The 27,649-nt window shown below is 42.4% G+C and overlaps 1 protein-coding gene across 1 annotated transcript in view; it reads left to right on the top strand.

The window, feature by feature from the left end:
* Positions 1-27,649, top strand: part of VWA5B1 (von Willebrand factor A domain containing 5B1) — a 575,143-nt gene that overhangs the window by 537,826 nt on the left and 9,668 nt on the right. The window contains exon 20 of the mRNA XM_085614890.1: positions 4,182-4,305. Coding sequence (XP_085471016.1) covers positions 4,182-4,305 — 124 coding nt within the window. The remainder of the gene's footprint in view (positions 1-4,181; positions 4,306-27,649) is intronic.

Here is a 27,649-nt window from a genome sequence, read left to right on the forward strand (position 1 = left end):
GTTGCCCTATACACATGCTGATATCCACATTGTCACACAGAACAAACCACAGCACACGCAAACAGTTTCTATGTACTCTCCTCAGCACTTTCAGTTTCATGTTTCAGTTTCAGTTTCAGGTTAAAGTTAGCTGCATCAGTGTCCCTCAGGTGGCCAACTAAGGACCATATGTATCAATGTTAGGTTTTGCGATTCTCAAATAGCGAATTTCTGGTAATCTCTATTTGAGAATCGCAAAACGCTATGTATGTAGGATTTGCAATAAATTTTGCGAATCCTACATATTCCTTAATTGCGAATTGCAAATTGCAATTCGCAATTAAGGAATACCTCCCCATTCATTCCTAGAGGCCCTAGAGGCCCATAGGAATGAATGGGAAGACATTCTCAATTTGCGATTCTCAATTAGAGAGTCGCAAATTGAGAATGCAATTTCAAGTGTGCCAGGGTGTCAAAAGGACACCCTGTTGCACCCCTGTAATGAGCATGGGTGCACATGTGGCGCACATACATGCCCTAAGAGCATGTGTGTGCGCCACATGCCACTTCGAAAAATGCAAAAATATGCATTTTTGAAAGAAATCGCAAATTACCACCAACCTGTAGTTGGTGGTAATTTGCGATTCCTTAAGGCCAAATTGCACTTTTTGGGTGCTTCTTACGTTGCATTTACGGAATCGCAAAATTTGTGATTCCTTAAATGCAATTGCAAAATAAGGAATCACAAATTTTGCGATTCCTTATTTTGCACGCAGATTTGCCTACATACATACCACTTAGCAAAATTGCGATCGCAAATGCCGAAATACCGCAAATTTCAGCGTTTGCGATCGCAATTTTGCTTGATACATATGGCCCTGAATGTGCACAAGTCTTTCTAGGCATGCACTGCCCTTGACAACTGCCTGCTCTTGCAAAACATAAACTAATACCTTTGCTTTGGTAAATCGCTCCTCACCATATTACACGGGTTAGAATGCGCTTTCCAGTGGCTTTAGGGCAGATGTCTTCTCTGTTCTCATAGGTTGTCACTCAAGATGTCACATGAGTCGAAACCACCCGTAACAAAATGACAAATACAGTTCTGATTGTCAGAGTAGAAGCACATTCCCATAGGATGGCCATAACACCAACATTACGGATGCTGCTTGCATCCCTACAAATTCCAGACACGTTGACATCAGAGACCTCTGGTGGACCCTAAAAAACCTTTGTTAGAAATGGGTGTCTCTAGTTGGCAAGGGCTTGCACCTTTGCCCAAGTAGGGACCCTTCTTCCTAGTCAGGATAAGGGAGTTACACTCCTAAAATAACCCCTGATCACCCCCTTGGCAGCTTGGCACGAGCAGCCAGGCTTATCTTAGAGGCAGTGTGTAAAGCATTTGCGCATAACCAACAGTAATACAGTGAAAACACTACAAAAGGACACCACACCAGTTTTAGAAAAATGCCCAATATTTTATATACTTAAAACAAGAACAAAACGATAAAAATCCACAATACAGTATTTAAAAAGGTATACTTTGCAAGAATACTTCAAAAACACAGTTCGTACGAGTCGGTAGCTCCGTCCAGGGCTACCGCGATGCGGAAAACAACATAGTCTGACAGTTCCAGCCGACCGCGTCTGTATGGGCCAGCAAAAGCGTGAACAGACTTGGTAACAGTACTTTTTTGTTGTTGCGGCTGACACGTTGGTACAAGACGGTCGTGGCTGTGGTTGCATTGCAAAATGGAAAATGGAAGCGGTGTTCTCTCGATGCGGTGCAGGCAGCCGCTCGGTGACTATCGTCAAGACGGCATTGGTGACACCAAGGCTTACAGTGCAGGGCGAGACGGTGCTCAATGTGGTGCTGGCAGGTTGCGGTGCAGGCGACAGAGCCGGTTAGCGGTAGCTGGCGTCTGTCGGCCCAGACGGCTGTGTGGGATGAGGTGGTGTGTCGTGAAACTTATGAGCGGTGCCTCCAGCCACAATGCAGTCACAGGTATTGAAGTCAGCAGTAGCGACAGTGTCAGTGAGACCAGGATGGCCAAGTGAAGTGAGGCGGGGCAGAGTGCGGTGCCCATCGGTCATGGTGCAAGCAGTGGCTCGGTGGTGGCGGTCGTCGTCGTCGGTGAGACCAGCGTTGCAGTGTGAGATGCAGATGGTGCAGTCTGCGGTGCTGTCAGGACACAGAGCTAGCGACGGAGTTGGTTGCGTTTCCCTTCTCTGTGGCAGCTGAAACAGTGGTTACAGAAGCGGTACCCAGAGGTTGGTGGAGTCTTTGCAGTCCCCGATTCTTCAAAACAGGAGGCAAGCTCTATTTCAGGACCTTGGAGATACTCAGTAAAGAAGCTGCAGAAAGTTCAGTCCAGTCCTTTCACTGCCCAAGACAGAAGCAGCCACTGCAGGCCAAAACAGCAAAGCACTCAGCAAAGTGGTAGTTCCTCCTCACAGCTTTTCCAGCTCTTCTTCTTGGCAGGCTTCTTGGTCGAAAAGAGTTCTAAAGTTCTGGGGTCTGGGCCACAATATTTATACCACAAAATCCTTTGTTCTCTGGGGGCATAGAGTGTCTTTGCCCAGCCAGAACCAGTTCTGTCCTCCCTGGTGCAGCTTCCTGGCAGGAGGTGGAGACAGCTTTGTCAGAGGCAGACCAGGCCCATTCAGGTGAAAGGAAATCTCCTCCCCCTACTCTAAATGCAGCCCAGGTCTATTCAGCCCAGCCCTGACTCATCAGGCTCCCTGGAGCCACTGCTCCTCCCCTGTTCCTGTCATCCAAAAGCCAGACATGCAATACACAAACCTAGCAGAGGCACACTGGATGGCTAAGCAAGAAAATACCTACTTTCTAAAAGTGGTATTTTCAAACAAAGAATGTAAAAATCACTCTCACTACAAGATGCATTTTAACTTTCTGAGTTCAGGCATACTAAACTTTATTTTCCTACCTTGTTCCCAGGGGTAGTTATGTTTATAAGATGGTATAAGCAAACTCCCCATTACGTCCTATGGGAACAGGTAGCCTTGCAATAGTGAAAAACTAAATTGGCAGTATTTCACTATCAGGACATGCCACACACACCAGGGCATGTCTTACGTTTCACATACACTGCACCCTGCTCACAGGGGTACCTTGGGCCTACCCTAGGGGTGACTAATATGTAAGAAAAGGGAAGGGTATGGCCTGGCAAGTAGATGCACTTGCCAAATCGACATGGCAGTACTAAACTGCACACAGATACTGCAGTGGCAGACCTGAGTTACCTTTTCAGGGCTACTCGTGTGGGTGGCACAATCAGTGCTGCAGGGCCACTAGTAGCATTTGATTTACAGGCCCTGGCACACTCAGTGCACTTTACTAGGTACTGACTTGTAAATCAAATATGCCAACCATGGAAACACTAGTCCATAATAATAATTTACAACAGGAGCACCTGCACTTTAACACTGAACAGCAGCGAGAAAGTGCGCAGAGACACTAAAACCAGCAAAAACAGAGTCAAAACCTGGAGGTCAGAAAGCAAAAAGTCAGCGGAAACACGCTAAAGGATGCCAGGTCTAACACCCTTTAAATGAAGATTTTGGAGTGTATTCTAGAAATACCTCAATGTGCTGCTACAGCCTTCAGTCGGCCCTGCACTGACTGCCTCTATGTATGCGAGTACACTTCACCCTCCACATTCCACCTTCAGCCATTCGTGATTCTACCTCATCAACGAGTTTCACTTTACAAGAGATAACAGAGGGACAATTACACAGCTGCAAATTATGACATAGGATGAAAATGACATGTATTTACATAATTCAACACTGTGAAATGCAGACAGACTAAAACAGGATCAAGAAAAGTAACAATAAAATAAAAACAAATGCCGGTAAAGACAGGATCTGAAAAAATACTGACACAATGCTTGAAAATGTAGAGTGCTCATAATCTTTTCTCCATTTATTAAAACGTTATTTGAAAGCAGATAATCAAAAGAGAGTAGAAAACATACACATGTGAAGCAGTCTAAAGATAAGAAATGGGTGGTAAAGCCATTAAACTAAAATACGTGAATGTTGCTAATAAATTATTTAATACACAATAAGTCCAAAACACTGGGCTGGTTTAAATGCTTTGGGATGGAAATACTGGGGCTTAATAAGGGGCACGACATAAAGAAATAAAACCCTAATTACGGTTCTTTCTACCACTGCAGGCTGAGTCTCAAAAAAACACAACTGCTAACCAGAGCTGCAAAGGGATTCATGATTAAATCACCTGGAAAAGCAAGTGAATCTGGATCAGAGAGTGACAACGAATACATTGATTATGTATCATTGGTAAGTAAAGAAACCCCACTGCTACCACGATGTTCACAGTGACAGAAGTAACAATTCCATGCTCTCCTAGTCTCCACAATACTGGTTCTGGTGGGCTTGTAAAAGATACCAACTGCTCAAGCAATTCATTGTGTCTTCTCTTTGGAGCTCTCTCTGCACTTTCACATTGTGTTTCCACATTTTGAGATTACCAGCATCTTGTTATTCTTTCCTCGCCATCAGTGGCGTAACAAGGGGGGGGCGACACGAGTTTTGGGGGAGGCGGCCTCCCCCCACCCCCACTTACCTGCAGCAACGTGGGGCGGCAAAGGCATGAATCGATCGCCAGCATGCCCCCCTCACTCTTTCAACCATCGGGGGGGGGGGGGGTGGCGGCAAAGGCTGGGATCGTCTCGGGTGGCAAAAGGCCTAGCTATGCCACTGCTCATAGTGGAGGACTCTCAGCACCAACTGTTTATCTTCATGTTTTTGAAGTCCCATTACCTTCTTAGTAAGCATTCCTGTTGTAGATCCAGGTCTTTCAACTCCTGTCGTGAGCAGAACCCTCTTCACGCTTCCCATTTTCATGAAACTCCCTACCACTCCAATTGCTTGTTCTCAAGGAATGATCCCAGATAGGTTATCCAGAAAGTATTGCCCGCCTCCCTCAAATTCACTAAGGTATAGTTGTAATAGTGAGCCAGCTCAGTTTACTGCTCTGCTGTGTCTACATTCCTGATGCATGTCAACACCACTGTGTTAAGGGATTCTCAACAAGCAGGGATGCTGGCTGAGTATGGTTACCCGAACTACTTATGGCACAAAATAAACTACACAACTGGTCCACATGAGCATTATTGCGCAGATTCCATTTTCATGTCAAGTTACAAATGGGTTTGAGGCCAGACAGGAAATCTGGGTTATTAAGCTTTATGGTCCTTGAGCAATTGACATATGCACTGTTTTGCGACTGGTACTTGGTATCAACTGTGCATGCCAATTGTTTTAGCGCTGAAAAGCAGTGTATACAGGCATTTTCCAAAGCACTTTTTTCACAAAGCATGCATGGTCATACAACCAACTGTTGATTCAAAATCAGGCCATACAAAATCGAAATTTAAAGTACTCAAGCAATAAACAACCTTTTGTATGATTGTATGGTTGCCATCAACACAACTGTTCTAATTTCAAAAATAAACCATGTTGAGGCAGAGAAAAATGGTATTTATGGTTGGTCCCAGTATCTCATTACTGCCAAGATACTCAGCGGGGATAGTTCTAAAACATGATGCACAATGAAATCCTGTTGCAAACTTTATTTTTAATATGTCTTATCTCAGAAAGCATCCTCCTGGGCCACACATTCATATTTGAAAGAAGCCCCATAGCGATAGGTAAAGTTCAATTTCACCAATATTATTGGAAACGTTTGAGCAACATCACAGATGTCACACTGCTTAGTCAAAAACTTTAAGCCTGCCTAAGGAAAAGATAAGATTTTTTTTTCTGCAAATTACTTTTTCGATAACTGTACTGAAAATCACTTATAGCTATGAAGCAGTAAGAGCTGCTTTTTCAGAGGAACAAACTAACAAATATGGACCCAAAGCTACAAATACCTATCTTTATAGATTGTATTGCATCCTATTAATAAAGCAAAGACACAGAATGTGCAGGGGTCTCATTTGCCTTAGGATATCCACCCATCTGTTTATTCTGGGTGCATGTCGCATATATAGTAGAACTGGGAAGAGAAGAAAAGTTTAAACCTTAGTAGCCCAAAAGAAATAAAGATTGTATGGCATAAACTTATGTTTGATTGTGGGCAGAGAGGTCTCTATGTTTGCAATTGCCAGATCTGGTGCTAGCCCCTATGTCTGGGCCTTGATCAGAAGGCAGGCCCCATGTATACATGAACTTTTCACAATATCATCAAACTCTGAGAATCATCATCATCTATTTTGAGTTCAAAGTTTGTTTTTCTCAGGTGTCCTTATTTGCATTTTTGGATCCCAGTTAATCAGTATTTTGTGTCTTGATTAATTAAAATCATCAATAGTAAAACGATTGTGATCCAAATCATTTAAGAAAACAGTATAAAATAGTACTAAGCAATAAAAAACTTACAAGAACATACATTAAAAGTCCTGTGACAAAAATATCCCAATCCCACCCACTTTGCAATTTTTTAAAAGATTATGCTCTCACGTGATCCCCGTGATCTGGGCAGGCCGCCAACCCCACATCGCCTACAACATCCTGACGCTATTCTCCTCTCGTGGCGGGATGGGGGCCCCAGATTTTAAACTTTATGCACACTGTGCCCAAGCCAGCTTCCTTCACTTCTGGTTGCACCCAACGCCGTTTCAGCCACATATGGCAGTTGAGATGGACCTCGCCTCCCCGTGGCCATTACAAACGGCACTGTTTTTACCATACAAGGCCCCTCGAGTTGAAATCAACACAGTGGAGTGTGTGCGCTGGGCATGGGAGGGGATTCGCAAACACACAGGGGTCAAAAACCTGCACGCGCCAGCGATGCAACTTGCGAACAATCCCTCCTTCCCACCTTTGCAAATAACTGCCATGGTGCACCGGGCCGTGACCCTGGGCATGCAAACCAACGCTGATCTCTACCCTAACGGAAGCTTTCTCCCTCTCCCTGGGAACATAACATTGCTTGACAACTTGCCATATTATCAAATCAGAGCGATCTGCAGAAATATTAACAGCACATTTCCAGACGCTTCCAAGCCAACTACAGCACTTGAATACATCCACACAGCTACATCCCTGCGCAAGCTCGTCACTAGGCTGTATGCACTCACACTAGTGGCTTCCCCTATAGACACTGAGCAGGCTCTCTGTGCATGGGAGGCCAACTTAGCTGAAGGCCCTTCATGAACACAGTGGCAATACTGTTGTAACCAAACTAAAAGACTCTTGCCCAACTACCGTCTGCGACTAATTCACTTCAAATTTCTGCACCGGCTCTACCGCACCCCAGTGGCACACCACAAAATGTGTCTGTCTGAGGACGCAAGAGGCGCGCACTTTGCTACACCTGCTGCGACATTCACACACCTGGCTTGGTCGTGCCCAAATGTAGCGAAATACTGGCAAGACGTGTGCAAAATTATTAGTGACATAACCTCTGAAACCATCACGCCAGACCCTCTCACTTGCTTATTGGGAAACGTCAAGGTCGTTTCCGATTCCAGTCACAGACTGACTGCAATGCTGCTGGTTCTAGCCAAGCACCTGGTGGCGATATATTGGGGCCGCAGACCGGCACCACAGTCCAAACACTGGCTAGCGGACACAGCATACTGCCAAACACACTTAAGTGAATATTGGGATTTAATCCCCAGCGCGAGTGGACCACATGACATTTGGGCCTCCCTGGTCTCTTACCTCCACCAAGTTGCCAGTTCTGAGCAACCCCTCGACCATGCCTCAACCCCCACTGCCCAGGTCACAGATGTAACCCCAGACAGAGTCAGCCCCACCAATGTGCAACAAGATGACGTCATGCCTTACACATAAGTCAGCAAAACTGATTGCTTACATTCCAAAAAGAATGCTATGATCCTTTTTGTTGTCTACGCACCATTGAAACGTCAATGTTTTCAGTATCAACATGTCAAACTATATACCTGAATGCATAACTGTACCTTCCTTTAATTTCAATAACGTTTTTGAAAAAACAAAAAAAATCCCGGTGACACAGTAACTATGAGGTAGTAATTACATCATAAGTCTGTGCATGACTGGAATAATTCTTTTTTTGTACGAGACAAGGGTATGCATAGGCAGTACAAATTGTATAAAATTGATCTTCCGATTCCAAGACTGGTTGACTTGTTACAACAAAAAGCTGGGCGTGCAGCCTTTCACTAAAAATTATATATACTACAGGACGGCTATGTAAAATTATGATGAAAAGAGAAATCTTCCACCCACTTGGTCACTGCTATACATGCTACAGAGGTGCTATTTTTGGTTGTAGTTATCAAACTTGATGTGCAGCCCTAGGAGAACCGCATCATCATTGACTCAAGTGATTTGCTTGAAAGCCTCCATGGGCGTCAGGTTGTCTTGTTCCTTGTGGCTGCCTTCCCTACCATCTTTGTCGTGGGTTTGTACACTTGCCTTTTCCAGGGCACCCAATGCTACCTTGAGAATTGTAACTACTCTTCAAATAAACTGTGGTCCTGCCCAAAATGCATAATGTAGTTGCCTCCTCGATTGCTCGAACCCCCAGTCTCAAAATGCAAGGCTTTAAGAGATTAACCCTTGGACTAGAGGGGTATGGGCACATGCACAGTATATGAGATAATAATTCATTCTTATAGTTAAATTCTCTGTAGCATTTTCAGAGCGTTCCTCATTGTGATTTCCTAGTCGATCCTATGTTGCCCAGTGCTAAGAGTTGAAATCTCAGACGTATAAACTGTGTTCTTGCCTCAATTTTCAAATCCATTGTTACATAGGTCTGGGGCTTAAGTAAACTGTAATTGGGAGGTAGGTCATTCATTCCTGCCTGGGGGATGGGCCTCCCTCAGCCCTTGAACTTTTTATGATCATATCTTGGGGGAAGATTTGGTTGAAAGGGAGCAGCCTGTCACCCATTGACCAGTTGATTCAAGCTGCCCTGGTTTGCGGCTTGGGCCTGATGTATGACCCACTTATTACTGGATGATTGCTCAAGAGCCCCCTGATCTGGGGCCAGGAGTTACCTGAAGTGGGCGCTTCTCTCATGCCATGCTGAGGCAAGTTTGAGGCCATGTTCAAATTTGTAGAAATCGACTCAGAATTCCCGTCGATAATACATTTTGGTGATAATCTTCCCAGCATACCACATTGGATTTTTTGCCAAGGAGAAAATAATGTGTGCAATACAATGGGTAACGTTCTAAGCTTGTCTATAATTTCTTTGCAAAAACAGTGACTGAGTCCTTGCAAATGGGCTTTATATCTGTGAATACCAGCTTGAGTTCCAAAGCAAACTAATGGCTTATTGATTCTTTGTAGCTGGTCAGTAATTTGTCCCAAAATATCAATTTGAGTGTCCATTTTAATTGATTGGTAATTCAATGCATCGACTATGGTGGTCAGCAATGAGGCCATAAATGACAGAGTAGTTAGTAAGGTAGGGGTTATTTAATGGTGCAGAGGGTCTTGCTGGGGAGCTCGCACTATCATCCCTGGGGAAGGACCGTTGATTTAGATAGCGATTCGGGCCCTTCTTCAAATGACTGTCGGTCATTGGTAGGACTCAGATTCATCTGCCAGCCTCTAGGCTTGCTCCTAGAAGAAGGAGGAGAGTCTGGTCCAGGTTCAAGAGGAATATTCTGTCCTGGTTCCACTGGCTTGTCTCTGTGCTCAATGGTTTGCCCTTGTCCTGATGCTGCCGTTCAGGACTAATAAACGTTTTAGGAATATTTTCAGTTTTGCTCAGGTTGTTAAAGCCCCTTGAGCTTTTGGGTGTATGCCAATCTTTGTTAAACCAGTTTTTGGGACTCTCGTTTTGGTAGCTATCTAATAGCTCCATCAGTGAAAAATCATGAAGTTTACTATCCAGTAATATATTGTTTGCTGTCTGGTCAAAAACCCTAGTCCACTCTACTTGACTGCTGCTATCCATGTGGCCTATAATGGCCGCATCGGCGTTCTTTACACATTTGATATGCCCAGCTGTGGCAGTAACCTTGTGCTTGAGCAGATTACTTCTGCTTGCCAAGAATACTGTCAGGAACTGTATGGTTTCCCATGTCAGATCAACCTAATCTGCCTGTTAATAGACCAAAGGCTCAGGGTTTTCTGGTGTATACCTGACTTGCTGAGTGCTGCAGGGCCTCTTAAACAGCCTTCCAGGCCAACTCCACTCATCGTAGACCTTGCTGGGCAGCGATTCTGTGGAGAGAGCAGGGGTAGCTCATCAAGCTCCATCACTCCTCTGCCACCTCAGTCCACTGGACCTGCTGGGTTCACAAGGTCCACTAACTCTAGCAAGGCTGTACAATTAGGGTCAAAGATTTCAAGTGTGCAGGGGCTGTTGAAAGGCCACAGGGTTATTCTGGAAGTCATCCAAGACTTTTAAGACTACACAGTTTCCTTGCTTCACCTTTAAATAAAGCTCTCTCTCCATCTGGTTTGACTTTGGTTGATCTTTTGGCAGTGTTTAGAAAAACTGCCAATGTAGTACTTTGCACAACTTTTACAAGCAGTAGTAGAGAGCCCGCCCTTCTGGAACCTTTTTTTCGTTCTAGTTTGCCACATCCCAGATTTGGAGAAACCCAAGCAGGCTTTAAAGTACTTAGTCAAGACTATTTGTTGTTGCTGTGGGGTTGCTGCTGGTATTGCTAGTAGTTTTTTTCTTTTCATTGAGGGCACTGCTACAGAGGGGCAGGATCTGCTGTCTGGTGTGCTATTGTGACTGCTGTTTGTGGTACCCAGCTGGATGAGGGCATCTCAGATTTGAAAAAACACCTTAAGAAGTGGGGGTGGTCCTGCAGATGCAAGCCGCACCGGCAGCCCAACCCAGCAGTTTTCACACTTCCCGGGGCCTAGCACTTGCAGTTAAGCCTAACACCCACTGCTCGACTCTACCATTACCATAAGACCCAGGCACCGCTCTCACCTGCTTCCCTCCATCTACTTGGTCCCTGCTCCACACGGGTGTCCTAGAGGTGCAGAGCTAGAATCAGAACAGATGAGGATCTTGTTGCCAATGCCTGAAAAAGGAGGAGGTAGTGGACCAGGCTGAGTAGAAGGCTGCATTGCAACACTGTTTTCACAGGCTGGTTGGTGGGCAGATGTCCGCAGAGGCTAGACTCAAATCTCTTCTCTTCCAAAGACACTTCCAGAACTAATACATTCCTTTTCATGTCCCTCAAGGATGTTCTTTCAATATTGTAAATTTGCAATTTATGCCTGTACAATCTTCATCCCAATGTGTTTTTTGTTTTTTGTGTGACTGCCATCTATTGGTTTATTTTATTTTTTCTTCTTTCTCATTTGTATCTGTAACGTGTAGATATGTAAAATTCTCCTCATGTAACATACTTGGTTTTATTGTAAAGCGCTCTGACTCCTTTTGGTAAAGTTTGCGCTATATAAAAATTCCTTAAATAAATCAATAAAACAGCCATTGCTGAGTCCTGCTTCTCCTCCTACTCAGCCGCTGAGCTAATTTGCTGACGTCCCAGCTCACGAGAATAAGAACATTCTCAGTTCACTGGGTGTGTTTCCCCTGTCAGAGGCTGAAACTAAGACCACTCTAAGACTACTGCTGATTTAGTTAACCAGGTTTTTTTATCTAGAATTTTCTCAGCCACATCAGATTACATACTTTTCTAAAGAATAAGAATTTGACATTAGAAAATAATAGCCGTGAAATAGGCCACAGCGATTTTAGTAATATGAAGGCACACAGAATACATTGCATTCGGTCTAAGAGACATCATACTTTGCATTGAATTGGGAGCATTCTGGAAGAAGAAATACAATCCCAAAATGTATTCACACTGAGAGAAATGTATCTTCTTAACTGGAAATTGCAAAACAGTTTTTTTGCGGATTTTTAAAATACTTGAATTAAAGCCCCAGGCAATCAGTTGGCCATCCTATAGTATCCTTGGTGCACTCAGACTTACTCTGTGAAAACTGAGTTTCACAGGGAGTTTGCCCACTATAGCCATCTTCTTACAGGTAATGATACATTCCTAAGTGCACTTCCTCAGAAAGAAGATCAAGTGTTACATTTAAAAAAATGCATCTATGAGGCGGCTGCTTCTCCTGCAGGCTCTCCTAAATATTGCAACTTAATAGAACTAAATGCAACATTGAATTGAGGTCGGCATACATTCTAGAGACCACTGCCTTCTACCAACTGATATCCTCATTCTCTGCATATGTACTGATTGGCCAACTATGTACAGTCTACATATGCACCAAATTGGGATCAAGCACAATCAAAGGTCATGTACATGTATGAGCCTATGATTAATGGAAAACAACCTTTAAAATGCTTTAGTGATATTTGGAGAACAGGGTGACTGTTTGCTAAATTGCACATTCCTTTGGTCACTTTTTAGCACCTTATGAATTATGTACTGATGGGTTTGCTATACAAATTTGTAGTAACTTACTATGATCTTTTCATTTAGGCATATTTCTGTCAGCATAACAAGTATACAAAATTGGAGCAATGTGAGTTTTACATCTAAGTTGGCACCTTTTCAGGTTTAAGATATCTCCAAATATAAATTAGATGCAACAGAAAAAGGAGAAAAGAGTGTTTACATTGACAAGAATCACGATGGCATTTTCTGAGTATTTTGCTTTGTCAAATTCTGCTGTTTCATTGATGAATTCTTACTTGTGTTCCTTCTACTCTTCTAAGAGTTAATTGGAACTTATTTCCCATTTTTCCTCTCTAAAGAAGCCCCGTCATCATTCTGCAGACTGAAAACAGTTTTTACATCTGCCCATATTTTGGGCCAACCCTTTGTCCATGTTCTATTTGTGTTGGGAACTAATGTCTCAAGTATTGCTTAGGAGGCAATATCACATGAAGTTCAAGAGAGAAGACGTTGCAACATGTGACCTATTTACCATAAATGATATCAGCTGCCAAATAAAGCTATTCTGCATATGAATAATAAATATGAGCTGCATATGACTGCCTCACTAAGACGGCATTTTCTTCTGTAAGAAGTGAGGGCACTTTCTTATTGTTTTGCAGGTTATCACAATCTGAGGATCATCAAATCTCTGAATTTTTGTTTTATGCCCAGCATCCTCATTGAGTGGTCTTCTGCACTCATTTTGATTATGTGCTCCATTGCAGGTCTTGAAAATGCTGCTGAAAAATTGGTGCTTTTAACAAGTGTAAAGATTCCTCTCTGTGTGAGTTTCTAAAATTGATGCCACCTGTAAGGATGTTGCTGCTTATTCCCTAATACTTCAATCTGTGTTTTAGCCACATTTTACAATCCCAATAGCGAGTCAGGAAGAATTAATGGTTACAGGTGGACCCAGAGAGCCACCGAGAACAAAACTTATTTATGTCAAGGAGACCTGTTATATTTTTGATGAGTGGTCTACACTAATTTATCCTACAGATGTGGTGTAGCAGTCCCGTTGCACATTATTCAGGTATAGTTCATAAAGTGGATTTTGTTACATGATGGATACGGTGGCTTACAATAGAAGTCGGTGCCATAGCATTGTCGGATATATTTATCGTTAGTGCCCATACCAAGAAAAGGAATAAAAACTGACTGTACTGTTGTTACTTCTATCCTATTTATCCACACCTTGAATCTCAATATCACTCATTTTTAGCTAAAAATTAGTTTCTTCTGGTGTATGATCATTTAGGCTTTATATACCAAAGTGAAACATTGTGTGGTACTTCTCAATCTTGCTACAGAGCTGTTTTTTTATAGGCTTTTATCAATGACATTCTGCATCACTACAGTCTTCCTGAAGCCATTGTCCAGAGTTGGGTATAGAATAGCCTTATAGCCCATTGCCGAGGGCTATACCAGTTTTTAAAGGTCATGAACCCAAGTGATAGTCTTGAGTTACAGGGCCTATAACGCGGTTGAGGGCCTTTAACAACCAATATAGCCTAAAGCAGAAAGGTTATAAGCCTCTTAAAATGTTCCACCCACTGAGAGTAGAATGTTCTTAATTAAAAAGGGAGAAACATGAAGATAATCATTGGAAGGGTGTAGCTCCAGGTTTATACCAGCCTTTATAAGCCCAGAGCTAATCCATTTTCTTCAGTGGAGCTCTCAACATTCCAATGTTCAGATTTTTCTTACGCTTTTGTTTAGATGTTGATCAACACTTCCACCTGCTCTGAAAATCTAAGTAGATCACTTTTGAGTCCTCATCACCATAGTGATGATATATAAAATGGGTCTGTCTGTTAACTGATCAGCTTGTACATTGTTTCATCAGTGAACACCGGGAAGATGCTGTGCATCTACCCAAAGGACTCCTTGTTCAACTGTCTCATATGCTCACCATACAAAGGGTTTCATTTTCTTCCAGTAAGCACTCACTGTGATATGTGTAAAAAATTGGAGAAAATAAGTAACTGTACCCCGAAGGTTTCAGACACAGATAGAAATCAGAAATCAAAACATAGAGTATGTCTGTCTACTTATGACATAAAGATTTCAGCACTGTTGTTTTCTTATAGTAGGTAAACAACAATGTGCTTTTATTCTATTATTAATCTTTTTTCCCCTAAAACTTTCAGGGTGTCCTAAGTGTTAGCAACTGAGCGTGACACCTTACGCTAAAGATTAGAGTCAGCATTTTTAGAATCAAACCCAATATCTTCAAAATGTTTGAAAGGGCTTTGGAGTAATGGCTTGGCAACTGCTGTATTATTGCACGTATCTGATAACTAGTTTCTCGATTTGATACTTGTTTTTATAGACTAGCCAGGGGCTAGATCATGAAGAGCTGGGCTCCTGAGTTTTTGCATTTGAGGTGTCTAAAGTTCATACATATAACTCAGCAGTTCTCCGAGTTAATGCAAGAACATTAAACACGACAATTTGTAAACTGAGAGAAGCAATTACGCTCAATGTTGCCAACTTGTGCTGTATGCATATAATGCATTAATTCTGAGAAATTCTTAGCTATATGTATTAGCTTTAGACATCTCAATTACAAAAAAAACAAACTAGGCGCTCGGCTGTGCACTGAGACTGCACAGATCGTCATGATACAGCCTCAGGACCGCTGTGGCTAGATGGACTTCAGGGGATTTTGTTTGATGAGTAGGTGTTGAGGTCAGAATTATTGCAAGGCGGGTGCACACATAGGGGCTTATTTATAAAAAGGCTTGCGTGGCGCGAGCAAGATGCAAGCCCAAAATGTGATTTATGAAGTCACATAAGTCCACATTGAGTGGCCCTGAGTGGCTTCATAAATCTGAAGTAACACCGCTCAAATCACTGAGTTGTGTTACTCTGCCCTGGGAAGGTGTTCCATGGGCATTGGTCGGTGTTGCCACGCAACTCCCATGGTTTTTGATGCATTCCAAGATTTGTTAAAAGTGGTAGAACTGGTAATGCACCAAAAAGTTACGTCTTCTCAGGGGAGGAGTAACAAGAAGAAATATCTTTATTTCTTCTTGTTACTTCCTCTTTCTATGTGTGCTGCATTCTGCAACACACGTAGAAAGAGGAATATGTATTTTAGGATTGTTTTTGTGCAGCAAGGTGTCCCTTCCTGCACACAAACAATCCTGCATGCAACACAGGCACCCTTGCACCATGGTGGAAGGATGCCTGTGTTAGAACTAGACAGCAAAAACGGCTCCAGCAGAGGGACAAAGGAAGGAATGCACCAGATTCTTCTAAATATGGTGCATTACTGAACTTTCCTTGTCATGCAGCGCAGCAAGGTGACTTGCTGCACTGCACTGCCTGACTAATATTTATAAATATGTCTCACAGTCTCTGTGAAGTATACAGTTGTAGATTAGAAACATCTTGGAAAGCATATTCTCAGACAGAATTGAGTGTACATTTTCCATTTTTAAATCCAATGGGGCAATTTTGTTGAGAACGATATTTAGGACACCATATTTGTTTTAGATGATATTTTGGTTACGAAATTATGCTACCATAACAAAGTATACACATGTGTAAGGAAATTACTTTTATTTGCGTGATCACTTCCAAGTTTTGCACTGATACTGCTGGCTTTTGCAACCTGAGAGTGCACTTAGGCCTGATAAACAGGCCTCAGTAACAGTGTTCTAACCCCTTACAAAATGTATGTTGTATTGGCTACCCCAAAGTAGCATAAGATGTCATACTTATATGTACCTAGAATATGGTACAAAGGGTACCCAGGGCATGTAAAACAGAGTGTCCCCTCTGGGTTGCAACACTGGTTGTTTCACTCGGTGTGCAACACAGTAGCAATTGGTTCCCAGCCTGCCCCTGCGGCCGGAAAGAGCAGTTTTAAACTACTAGTACAACTTTGCTATTCAAACCTATGGCAAAGGCACCATTTCCCTTAACAATATATGTAAGATTTTCCTAAGAAACGCCTATGGAGCCCTGAGGCAGGGAGCTATATAATATTAAGTAGGACATATACTTTTAATTGGTCCTGACTGCCAAACTTCTAAATTGCCGTTTTTGCTGTGGAAAAGTTTGTTGCGCCATTGACTAACACAGAGTTACTGGCTTACTGCTCAGCCCAGCTAACTTCTGAAAGGGACTACTCAAATGGGTACTTCAAGGTATCAAATTAATCGTGGCATTAAACCCGACTTGATACCCAAGTTCAATTTAATGTTCCTTATAAGGAAAGGAAATGTTTAGAAAGTTGCCACTCTGTTGTCCAGTTTAACCAGTGGCCCTGCACCGTTGCTGACCACCAGACAGCCTTCTGCCCTCCTGGGGAGCAGTGTAAACAACTCTCAGGCTCAGGAACATAAAAGCCTGCTACAGGGAGAAGTGTTACTGCCTCCTTGCAGGATGCCACTCAGAGTGTTGGCCCAAAAGATGAACTTCAAAGGTGACGCTGCCTCAGTGGGCTAATGGTGATCAAACACCTAAAGGGTTGTCCCTTTGGTCAGGTAGACAGGCTAGAGGCAGGAGCAGAGAAGGAGGACCAGTGCCCAAACTGGTTTTTACCTTGGGCATATAGCCCATAGGTAACAACACCGCTTGGGTGGGCTACCAAGCTCCTACCATCCAAGAAAGGGTTTAGACTAGGAGTGGGCAGATCTTGCTGGGTTTTGCTCTGCAGAATTCCAAAGAGTTACCTTAAAACTCCCTGAGATTCTGCAGAGATCCGAAATCAGCAGAATTCCATTCCATCACACTACTCATGCTGATTTTAGCGCCAGGAGCTTGTCCCTCTCTGTAAAATCAGTGCAAATGGCACCACGTGGTGCACCAGAGGGCGCTGTTTCTTTCTGTCGCTTGAGTAGATTTTCTACTCAAGCAGTAGCTTTCGCAATGTGAGTGGCTACTTTCTCAACGCTATCGGTAGTGACCTGTCGCGACCGCCCGCATTGAGAAATCTCGATGGGAGGTGGTCTAGTGCTTGTTTTTTTTCACTCGCACTCACCAACTTAACGTTGTGAGCTGTGCACAAGAAAAATTCTGCCACACTGTGGTTGGGAGAGTTTTTGCCGAAATCCGTGCTCCAAACGGCATGCAGAGTGGGTCAAACTCTGCAAACTCTGCCGGAGGAACAGAGTTTACTGTCTGACCCTAGTTCAGACATCTTAGGAGTGGCCTGAAAAGTGCACTTTGGGATTTCTAGATGCTACACATAGCCAGAAGTCATCACAGGATGGAAGGGATCCTGGTAGCCCATTTGCCGGTGACCACATCATCTGTCTTGAGCACTTTCTGGGCATAAATATCGCACTCTAACAATGTACGGTTCAAAGCCGGAGGGTCCTAGGGAAGTTTTAAGACCACACAGGATTTAATCCCCAATAACAGAACAATAAACAGTAAGAAATCCTGAGGTCTACAATAGTGCTTAAACAAGTGTGGAAAAACCGCTACTGGCTGGTTTAGAAATTGAAACAGAACTAGTAATTAAGCCCAACAGAACTAACTATGGGCATTTCCCTTTTTAGGACGAAATCCCTCACTCAGCAAAGGTGACATGCTTCATCATTTGGGATTCTCCTCCCAGAGGAAAAACCTAGTTCCTCTGGGGGCTACAAACCCCTCTGAGAGGGAGGAGCTCAGGGATGTTTTGTATGTTATATCGAATGTTCTAAATCCATATATGAAGAGCTAATAGTATGAGTGAGGGCGCAGCGCAAATTAAATCAAAACTGTGAGGAAAGTGGAGTTAAAACTGACTAAAGAACGCCAGGAAGAAACTTTATTATGAGACGTACTTCGCCAGGATTAAAAACGCAGTGCACCAGCAGTCTGAGTTATAAACCGCGGTGATGAAATAGAAGTAATCGGTCAACATGTTTCAGCCATAATGCCTAAAAATGGGCTAGGCTTTCATCAGGACCTGTGATGCTGCTGCAAAAGAGTGTATAAGTGATGAAACATAAAAGGATACAGGGACAAGAATTTTCTTGGTCAGCCTGTTTCATAAAGAACATTACCTACAATCAAATCAAAAGAACCATCATCAATGTAATGACCGTGGGTACATCAAAGAACTAGTTCTGTTTCACATAAAAAACTAAAAGAATAACTCACCCGTAACTACTAGGTAAATCACCACACCTCTACCTGGCAACCGCTCAGGAAAGGGGCACCGCTCTGAAAAAATGGAAGCAAATAACAGTAAACGACAACATGTCTTATCAAAGATAAAAAAGAGTGTACCAATTGTAGCAATACCCCAGATAAGCATGTGTGTAAAAAGCCAAATTTAAAGAGGGAGACTAGAACAAGGAATGAAGCAGAGGACTTAATTAAGCCACAGTGCTCAGTAGTACAGTCTAGACTCTAATCATTCAGTGTTGTGTCATGATCAACCAAGGTATAAATTATGGCAGATTACTACATTGACTCGTTTGCACTAGCCGGAATAGAAGCCTTTAGAAAAACAGAAAGTCAAATAAATCTGAACTAAGGCTTGCTGTATGTTTATCGCCAAAGCCCAGACAACCTTGTCTAAAAATAGGAAGAAACCAAATGTGTAACGGGCCAAAACTAACATTACAACAAATATTGCGTGGGAGGGCAACGGAGGGCTTACCTATCCGTTGGTACGCCGGCGTTGAATTGCGCCTGTGACCGGAGGTACCGGGAAGAGAGAAACGCCTCCATTAATGCCACTCCTCACGTAACGAACTTCTAATCAGAGCACAGTCATATGCTCACGTTTTTGGATGCAGCCGGAGAAGTCTATCGTGCATGTGTGTTAAACAGACACTATGTCTTCAACCACGCGCATGTCAACTGGTGCCCAGACGGTGGTTTGCACATGCGCGTAGTGTCTAGCGCTATGTTAAGATGTGCTCATCCTTATAGTCTGCATCAAAAGAGCTGCACTTGAATAGAAAATATTGCGCCCGAAGATATCACGATGTAAACAGCAAACTATGCAGAAATTGCTGAACATGAACATATGAGTGTAACTACTCTTACGTCTGTCATTCATGAAGTAATTAGGACTAAATACTCAAATATATACAGAAAACGCAATCAAATTGTCTGTAGTAATACATAGTTAGGCCACATATAACACAAGTAAAGGAATAATAAGTTTATGTCGATAAAGTTTTGAGGCCCGAGATTGATATTCATATCTATTAAAACAACTGTGCCTCAAAAAAGCAAACGGGTCTCAGAAAAACAAATCAAATCAAGCGTCAGCATGATTATAGGAAACAGCTAGATTGAAGATAGACTAGACCAAGTACTTATTATAACAGCCAAGGAATATCATCGTTCAAGCCTGTGGTGTCAGTCTGTAATTTATGTACCCACCACTGTTCTAGCTTGAATAGAAACTGGGTAAGATCAGTTATATGCGGTGGAATGAAAGGTCTTTCCAGCACTGTCCACTTCAGTTCACTTGGACTGTGTTTCACGTTAAGGAAATGATTGCTCAACTTTGTTCAGGACTTGCCACATCGGATAGAGCAAGTAATCATGTATATCAGGTTGTCACTATTGCAGTTGGTATGGCAATTGAGGACCCATGGTCTTCCGGATCCAATGTCAATTTCTCTCGTTATAGAGGTGTGGGGACAAGCCGCACATGAGCCGCAAGGGAAATGTCCCTGTACTGGCGGTAACCCCACAAGGTGTTCTGTAACACTTTGCTGTGAATGCGGGGACGGGTGTGCACCAAGCGATCCCTGATGTTGCTACTGCGTTTGAAGGCAAACAAAGGTCGTGGTAATGTTTCACCACCTATATTTCAGATTCTCCAGTTGGACAAAATACTCTTCTTGATTTTGTTGGAAAATTTACAAAAAGTCTGTACAAATGTCAACCTGTTGGTAGCTTCTTTAGCAATACTGGGTTCCAATAAGGCTGTCCGATTGTTGTTAAAAGCCCGTTTGGAGGACTTCTTGACTAATCTTTTCGGGTATTGTCTCTCTTGTAGTTGATTAGATAGGTTGCGAGCATGTTCCTGGTACTTGGCAGGGGATGAACAATTCCTTTTTATACGTAAAAACTGTCCAAATGGCAAGTTAACACGTAATGCTTGAGGATGGAAACTCCCATACGGCAAAAGGGAATTTTTTGCCATAGGTTTTTTATATAGTTCAGTACTAAGGCCTCACTCAAAGGGTGAGATCAAAATATCCAGAAAGGGTAAATGAGTCCTGCTGTATTCACAGGTAAATTTCAAAAAGTTGTTACAGTTGTTAAGCCAAGTTTTAAACTCCATAAGAAATGTGGATGTGCCGCGCCAAACTACAAAGACATCATCAATATATCTTTTCCACACACGTATGTAGTCTCTGTAAGGATTGTTAATGCTGAAAATGTGTTCTTGTTCGAACACATGGACATACAAATTGGCCAGGCTGGGAGCAAAAATGCTCCCCATTGAAGTGCCAGACACACGAAGGAACAATTGTTCCTCGAATAGGAAAAAGTTTTCCTTCATTGCCAACCTTGCACAATTGATGATAAAGGATACCGGCGTAATGGAGTCTGGAGGATCATCCAACAGGAGAGTCTCGATGGCAGAGAGAGTTTCATCCTGTGGAATGCACGTATAAAGTGACTCCACGTCAAAGGAGACGCGATAGTCCTTCTCAATATCAAAACTAAGGTCATCCACCAATGTGAGAACATCTTTCGTGTCCTTTAAGTAAGTGAGCATCTTAGCAACAAAAGGCCGTAGAAAATGATCAGCAAAAGAGGACAAAGGTTCAAGAAGTGAACCTTGACCGAAATGATAGGACGGCCGGGAGGGGGTCTCTGATTTTTATGCACTTTAGAAACCAGCCAGTAGTGGTTTTTACACACTTGTTTAAGCACTATTGTAGACCTCAGGATTTCTTACTGTTTATTGTTCAAAAATATCGCACCCCTGGAACCTTGAACCTCAGATCACGACAGAACTGGAGAAAGGGCCAAAGAAGGACTGCCCTATTGACCCCTAAACCTGTCAAGAGAGTCTGCACTAAGTGTTGGATTACACCTGCTGCACATTGGGCTAGCAAAGAGAGAACTGTGCCTGTGGCTCCTGACATGTGGAAAAGTTGCTCCGAGCCCCAGATCAAAGTAATGACTCTAAGGATCAGTCAGCTGACCTCCTGGAAACTGCACTAGGGTCAACAAAGCTGAAGTTGCCCATTCCAGCAAATCAGTTGCCACTTTCTGTAAATCGCTGCTGACTGCTGCTGGGAGACCAAAGAGACCGATCCTCGACAGCCAATCATTGCACCCGAATCTGCTTGACCTGGGAGTGTCATCTGAGTCCAGATTGGTCATGAAAGAGGGACTCCAGCCTTCACCAAATGATACAGCTGAACCCACTGTGTACAGAGATCGGTAGCCCAGCTGCAGCTGGCCTTCTACTGGCTCAAAGAGGACTTCTAGGGACACCAACCCCTGTGGCCAAAGTCGCTCCACTTTACATGGGGACCAGGTAATAACCGCAAGGACATCGCCATCTACTGTGCCGCACCCCGGGCATCTTTCAGCACCCTCAGCATCCTGCAACTCCAGCATCAGGACCATTCCATTGATGCCCATAGTGATCTTGATGTAAAGTGTGTCACTGGACTTAAGAATGCTTTGGTGACCGGGTTACTGTCCAAATAGTGGCCCCCTAACCTTCTCCCTGTTACCAGAACTTACTATTGGTCTCTCGCATGGAGACTTCCACCTCATCTGTAGTTGAATACCTTTGCCTCAACATCTTCAGCAACCACCTCCCAATATGCAAACTACATACTGTCTACCACCCTCCTGGAGACAACCTACTCTTCATTGAACAACTTATGGAAATTATATCCCCCAATGATGACCACTCACTATCACAAATCTACCTCGGTGACTTCAACTTGCATTGGTCTAAACCGAATGACCAAGGGGTGATCGGTCTTAAAGCTTTCCTAGTGGAGATGGACCTTATCCAATTTTGTGACCGGCCAACTCACAACAAAGGAGAAATTCTGGACCTCATTATCTCAAAAGGCAATACCATCACATTGTTAGACATTACTCCTTGTGATTGGTCCGACCACTACAGCATCTTCTTCCTTATCAATAGGGAGGTGATACAGAAAAAGAGCCAGCCCAAGAAAATTAAACAGTGGAAAAGACACCTCAGGAATATTAACACTGACTGTCTAGCTACCGATTGTAAAAATGCCCTGTGTCCCCAAGACAAGACTCCTTCCTGCACTGATCTGGCTATCTTCTTTATGGAGAAAACTAACTCCATCAGCCTTGACCTTGAAGCTAAAAGGGCTCTTCTCACATCACTTGAGAGTATGGTTCAGTCCGTCCTCTTGGCGAGTCAAAAGCCTTTCAGTAGTAGCACTAAGAACAGGGCCACCTCGAACTCCTTCTCACCTCTCAGTGAAGATGACATCTACAAAACCCTGCGTAGCATTAACCCCTCTAAACCCTTTAGCGACCCACTGCCTCCAGTTGTCTTCAAAGAACTCAAGGAGGCCCTCATCCCCCGCTGGACTAAAATTGTCAACGCTTCTTTATCTCAAGTCAAGATCCCCGAATGTCTAAAAGCAGCTCAGGTCTCACCCATTCTAAAAAAAACCTCATGCAGACAGATCTGATCTCAATAACTTCCGCCCCATCTCCAACATCCCTACTCTGGCTCTTAGAAAAATGCATCCAATTGCAACTTTGCTCGAACATTGAGCCATTCAATCTCCTGGATCAATACCAATCTGTCTTTGGGAGTGGTCACAGAACTGAATCGGCTCTCATTCACATCATTGAGGATATCTTAAACATGCTAGACCATAATGAATCTTGCCTCCTTATCCTCCTTGATCTCTCTTCTGTATTCGACACGGTTAACCACGTCAACCTTTTAGCTATTCTGGAACACAGGATGAGCCTCTCTGGCCTCGTACTGGAATTGTTCTCTTCCTTCCTTCACAATATATCCCAAAGAGTTAAGGTGAACCATACCTTATCCCTTCCGTCTCCAGTTTCCATGGGGGTCCCGCAAGGTTCTGCCCTTTCTCCTATACTATTTAATATTTTCCTGGAACCTTTAGCGAATGTTCTATCATCCATGAACATTCTTTTTCATATGTATGCGGATGACATGCAACTTTATCTGAAAATCAACTCTTCTTAAGATTTCATCTCACTCAACTCCCTTGACGACTATCCAAAACTGGTTAACTGAAAACCATGGCTTGCTGAACACCACCAAAGCAGAAATCCTTCTCATTTCCCCTCCTAAGCACACCCTCAAGATCGACCTCTGGATGAAACACCTCACTACATTCAACTGCTCCCCGGTTATCAATGACTCAGCAAAATCTCTTGGAATCACCCTTGACACACACTTGAACATGAAGAAAAATATTAGTATGATGTGCAAGGGTGGGAATCACCAAATAAGTATTCTCAGACACCTAAAACCATTCCTCCCCCAAGAGGACTTCAATCAGGTGGTACAAGCACTTGTCCTACCGAGGCTAGACTATGGAAGTGCAACGCTCTCTGGCATCCCTAAATATACCTTAGCCCCGCTTAGGGCTTCACTGAATGACGCGGCTAGATTGATCACTGGCACAAAAAGAAATGATTACATTTCCCCTGCCTTAAGATCTTTAAAGTGGTTACCCTACGAAGCAAGAATACACTTGAAGATTGCTTGTTAGACGCACAAAGCCCTCCACTTCAAAACACCTGGATACCTGGCTCAAAAACGGGAAATATCAGGTGGTGTTAGACCTTCCAGAAGTACAAACTCATTGCTACTCAAACCGCAGACATTTCGCAAAAAGAGAAAATGAGACTCAGAGCCTTTTTTCCGGCGCGTCACCTAAGATCTGTAACTCTCTCCCACCGGAAGTTCGCAGAATCCCCTAGACGGCGGCATTCAAACATGAAGTAAAAACAATCCTAATGAACAAGTTCCTGCCTTAATTGAGTATGGCTCGTCTGTTTTTGAAATGTCCTTTTTGGTTGTTTTCCTAACAATTGTATTGTCTGTGACTCTTGGCCTCACCTATTAGGTAATGTTTGCAGTACCGTATTAAGGTATATTCTGCTAGCATTTACGTACAATGTTATTAACTCATCATGTTGCCCTCTTATCTCAATGTTCCCTTACTTTGTTTCCCCATCCCACTACTGTGAAGCGCTCTGATACCCTACGGGGTCTTGTTTGCGCTATACAAAACTTTTTAAAATAAATAAATAATCACCGACTTGGTCCGGAGTAAACAAACACAACTCTTTAAAACTTTTCAAAAGTTTCTAAACTTTACAGTTTACAATGCATATTTGAGCTTTGGACTGAAAAGCTGGGATTAAAGTTTTACTTGAAAATCTATACCTCTGGAACCCTCTCCTGGATTTTGCTCATTTGGGGTCAAAAAATTCCTAAAAATATCATCTATTTTCAAAATTTGGTGTCGGACTTCTTTCGTGTTCTTTGACTTTTTTGTTTGTTTGATACTTTTAAATGTTTTACATTAGTTCCTTTGTATAAGCCTTGCTGCTCAAAGCCACAGCTATCCAGGGTTGAGCTAAAGTTTTTACAAACAAGCCTGGCTGGACCTAAGACAGTTCTGTGAGTGTATTAATGTTAAGGTTAAATAACCATACCATATAAAACACAATGACCTTCACAATATGCTGTCAGGAAGTTTGTGGTTATAGTATCAGTCAGTATAGATATTTCCAGGCTATGATTTCAACACTTCAAAAATCTATTCCTTTAAGTTGTGCAGACATCATGTTAATGCTGGCTTCTCAACAATTTAGTTTTTTAATATTACTATTATCACTAGTAATACAAATAAGAATATGAAAAAGAATAAAAATAAGAATAGAAATAAGAATAATTCATTTCAATTTTTTTTTTACAAAATGTCTTTTATCAGTTTTTAAAAACTTAGAACAAATGGACATCAGGCGACTATTGCAATCAATTGAGCTCCGAATAGCAATTTTCAGTTTTAAAGCTACCAACCTACCCTTCCCAAAGGCAGTAAGGAGAAGATTCAATCCCACTTTGCTTTTCAAATTCACGTTCAAAGAGATGAGAAAGAACAGCATCCAAACATACCTCTGAATATTTTGCTACATTAACAATCTTAGCAACAGTCATTAAAACCCATTGCTGCTTATCATGGGTCCCACCACAGTGTCAGTGCCAGCAATAACCTAGGGTATCACACCAGCAGTGAGACATATCATAGGTGATCTGTCAGTGGTTTCCAAAGCTATTCAAATTGGACTCACTCATCATTCAAATAAGAAGTCAACATGTTCCTTGCTATGATTAACTATACTCAGTTTGAAGAGTCACCCCCTCTGCTCTACAAGTACCCCTTGCCACTCTCAAGGCAAACAGGATGGGGGAAAGAAGGGCATCTCTGCCCCCACCCCACTATGAGGGTTTTCGTTTTTCATTAGTAATCATCCATTTGGTAGTAGACATTGTGTTACTCACGCAGATATATTTTTGCATATTTTGACCTTAACTGATTCTTCCGAGGACATAGTGAAGGAATGGTAAATGAAAATATTCACACACCTTTTCAGCATCAAGAGCTAAGAAGACCATGGTTTTAAGCATCTAAGAGATTTCTCCACTAGTTATAAAACTCAACTGATATTAGCAAACATTTTCCTATGTTTTATAAACACAGACTCATCCTACTCAAAAGGAAATCTAATTCTTAATACGAGTGGCCAAAATGTTCGTATATATCTTGAGATCAATTATAATGGGGATATAGACATGTATGTTGAACACTTTTTAGTGGTTCTACCCAGTTTATCATTTAGGACTATTTAAGCCTCTACCATAGATGGGACACCAGTCTTATCTCCAAAAATGAATTGTAGGCTTTAGCTAATCAGGCCATTAATGAAATGCAAAATCTTTTATAGAAGGTACTGGTAATTCGTCTGGCAGAGGTAATTTTTTCAGTGGCAACTTCTTAAGCACTTTTATCATCTATCATTCAGAGATGGATTCTTCCAGTATCACACTACATTGTAGATCCAGTAGTTAAAAAAGTCATAAAGGTATCCACTTGATTGGAATCATTGTTTATATAGTGTATGAAAATATTTCCTAACGACCTATTTTTTTCATAGTGCTCTGAAATATTCTGTTGTCCATACAGGCCAATCACATTAGGAGTTCAGTTTTAAGTTTCAACCATTTCTAACCTTGCCACTAGTAGCCCATATGATTTGTTAGGTCCGTAAGAGTGCTGTTAAATCTGTGAAAAAGTGTTCTTCCAGTGGATTAGGCATGTAGTAGGTTGAGTTGACCTCTTAAGGCTGTAATCTATTGAAGCAACCTATTGTACTATTGTACTATTCTACTTGTACTGTTTATCACTTTTTTTCCAAACTCTTGTTCTAAGCTTTGTTTTGTTAATGTCTAAGTTTGTTGCTAATTGACTTTAGCTGCTGTACAATTCCCTCGTATTATTGATTTGAAAGTTTTCCATAATATTATAATGAACACCTCCACATTATCATTCATCACAAAACAGTCTTGTTTGTGAGCCTGCTGAGCAGCAGTATAAACCGTATCCATCAACAATGACACATCAGATCTCCATGTCCCTCTCCTGACTGAATTTAGACATTTGTTGAAATCCCAGACTATCTGGGAGTGGCCAGTGATAGCGAAGAGACCAATGTCTATCTTGGTAGTAATAATCTGTCTGTGCTCCACATATGATCTATTCTGGAGAAGATTCTCTGGGTGTGGAAACAGTAAGTGTTTTCCCTGCCCTGCAGGGGGTAGAGTCCACCAGGCATCTTAATATTACAATTACTGGAGGGATTTAATTATTGTATGAGGTATCCCACCTCTTGTGTATCTACTTTGCCGGTGTCTATCTACTGTATGTCATGCATACACAAATTAGTTTACCTCTTAAATTAACCCAGATCAGATCTATCATTGAGATCGGAAATCTCTCTAAATTTTTCTCAGTGCATACAAATCCAACACCATCATGCCCATACCCTCAACCTTTCCCAAAATCAGTAAATAGTGTCCCTCTTTGAAGTCTCTTGCAACTTCTTGTACGCCAAGATTAAGATCACTGTGCAAAGTTATCATAAACATGCAAACCTTTTGGCCCACAGAAACAAAGTGCTGTTTGTGAGACAATTAGTTGTGTATCACCAGAGGTTAGATGTGTTTCCTGAAGAAATATATTATACAT

This window comes from Triturus cristatus, chromosome 1_2, assembly GCF_964204655.1.
Source record: "Triturus cristatus chromosome 1_2, aTriCri1.1, whole genome shotgun sequence".
NCBI classification, from domain to species: domain Eukaryota; kingdom Metazoa; phylum Chordata; class Amphibia; order Caudata; family Salamandridae; genus Triturus; species Triturus cristatus.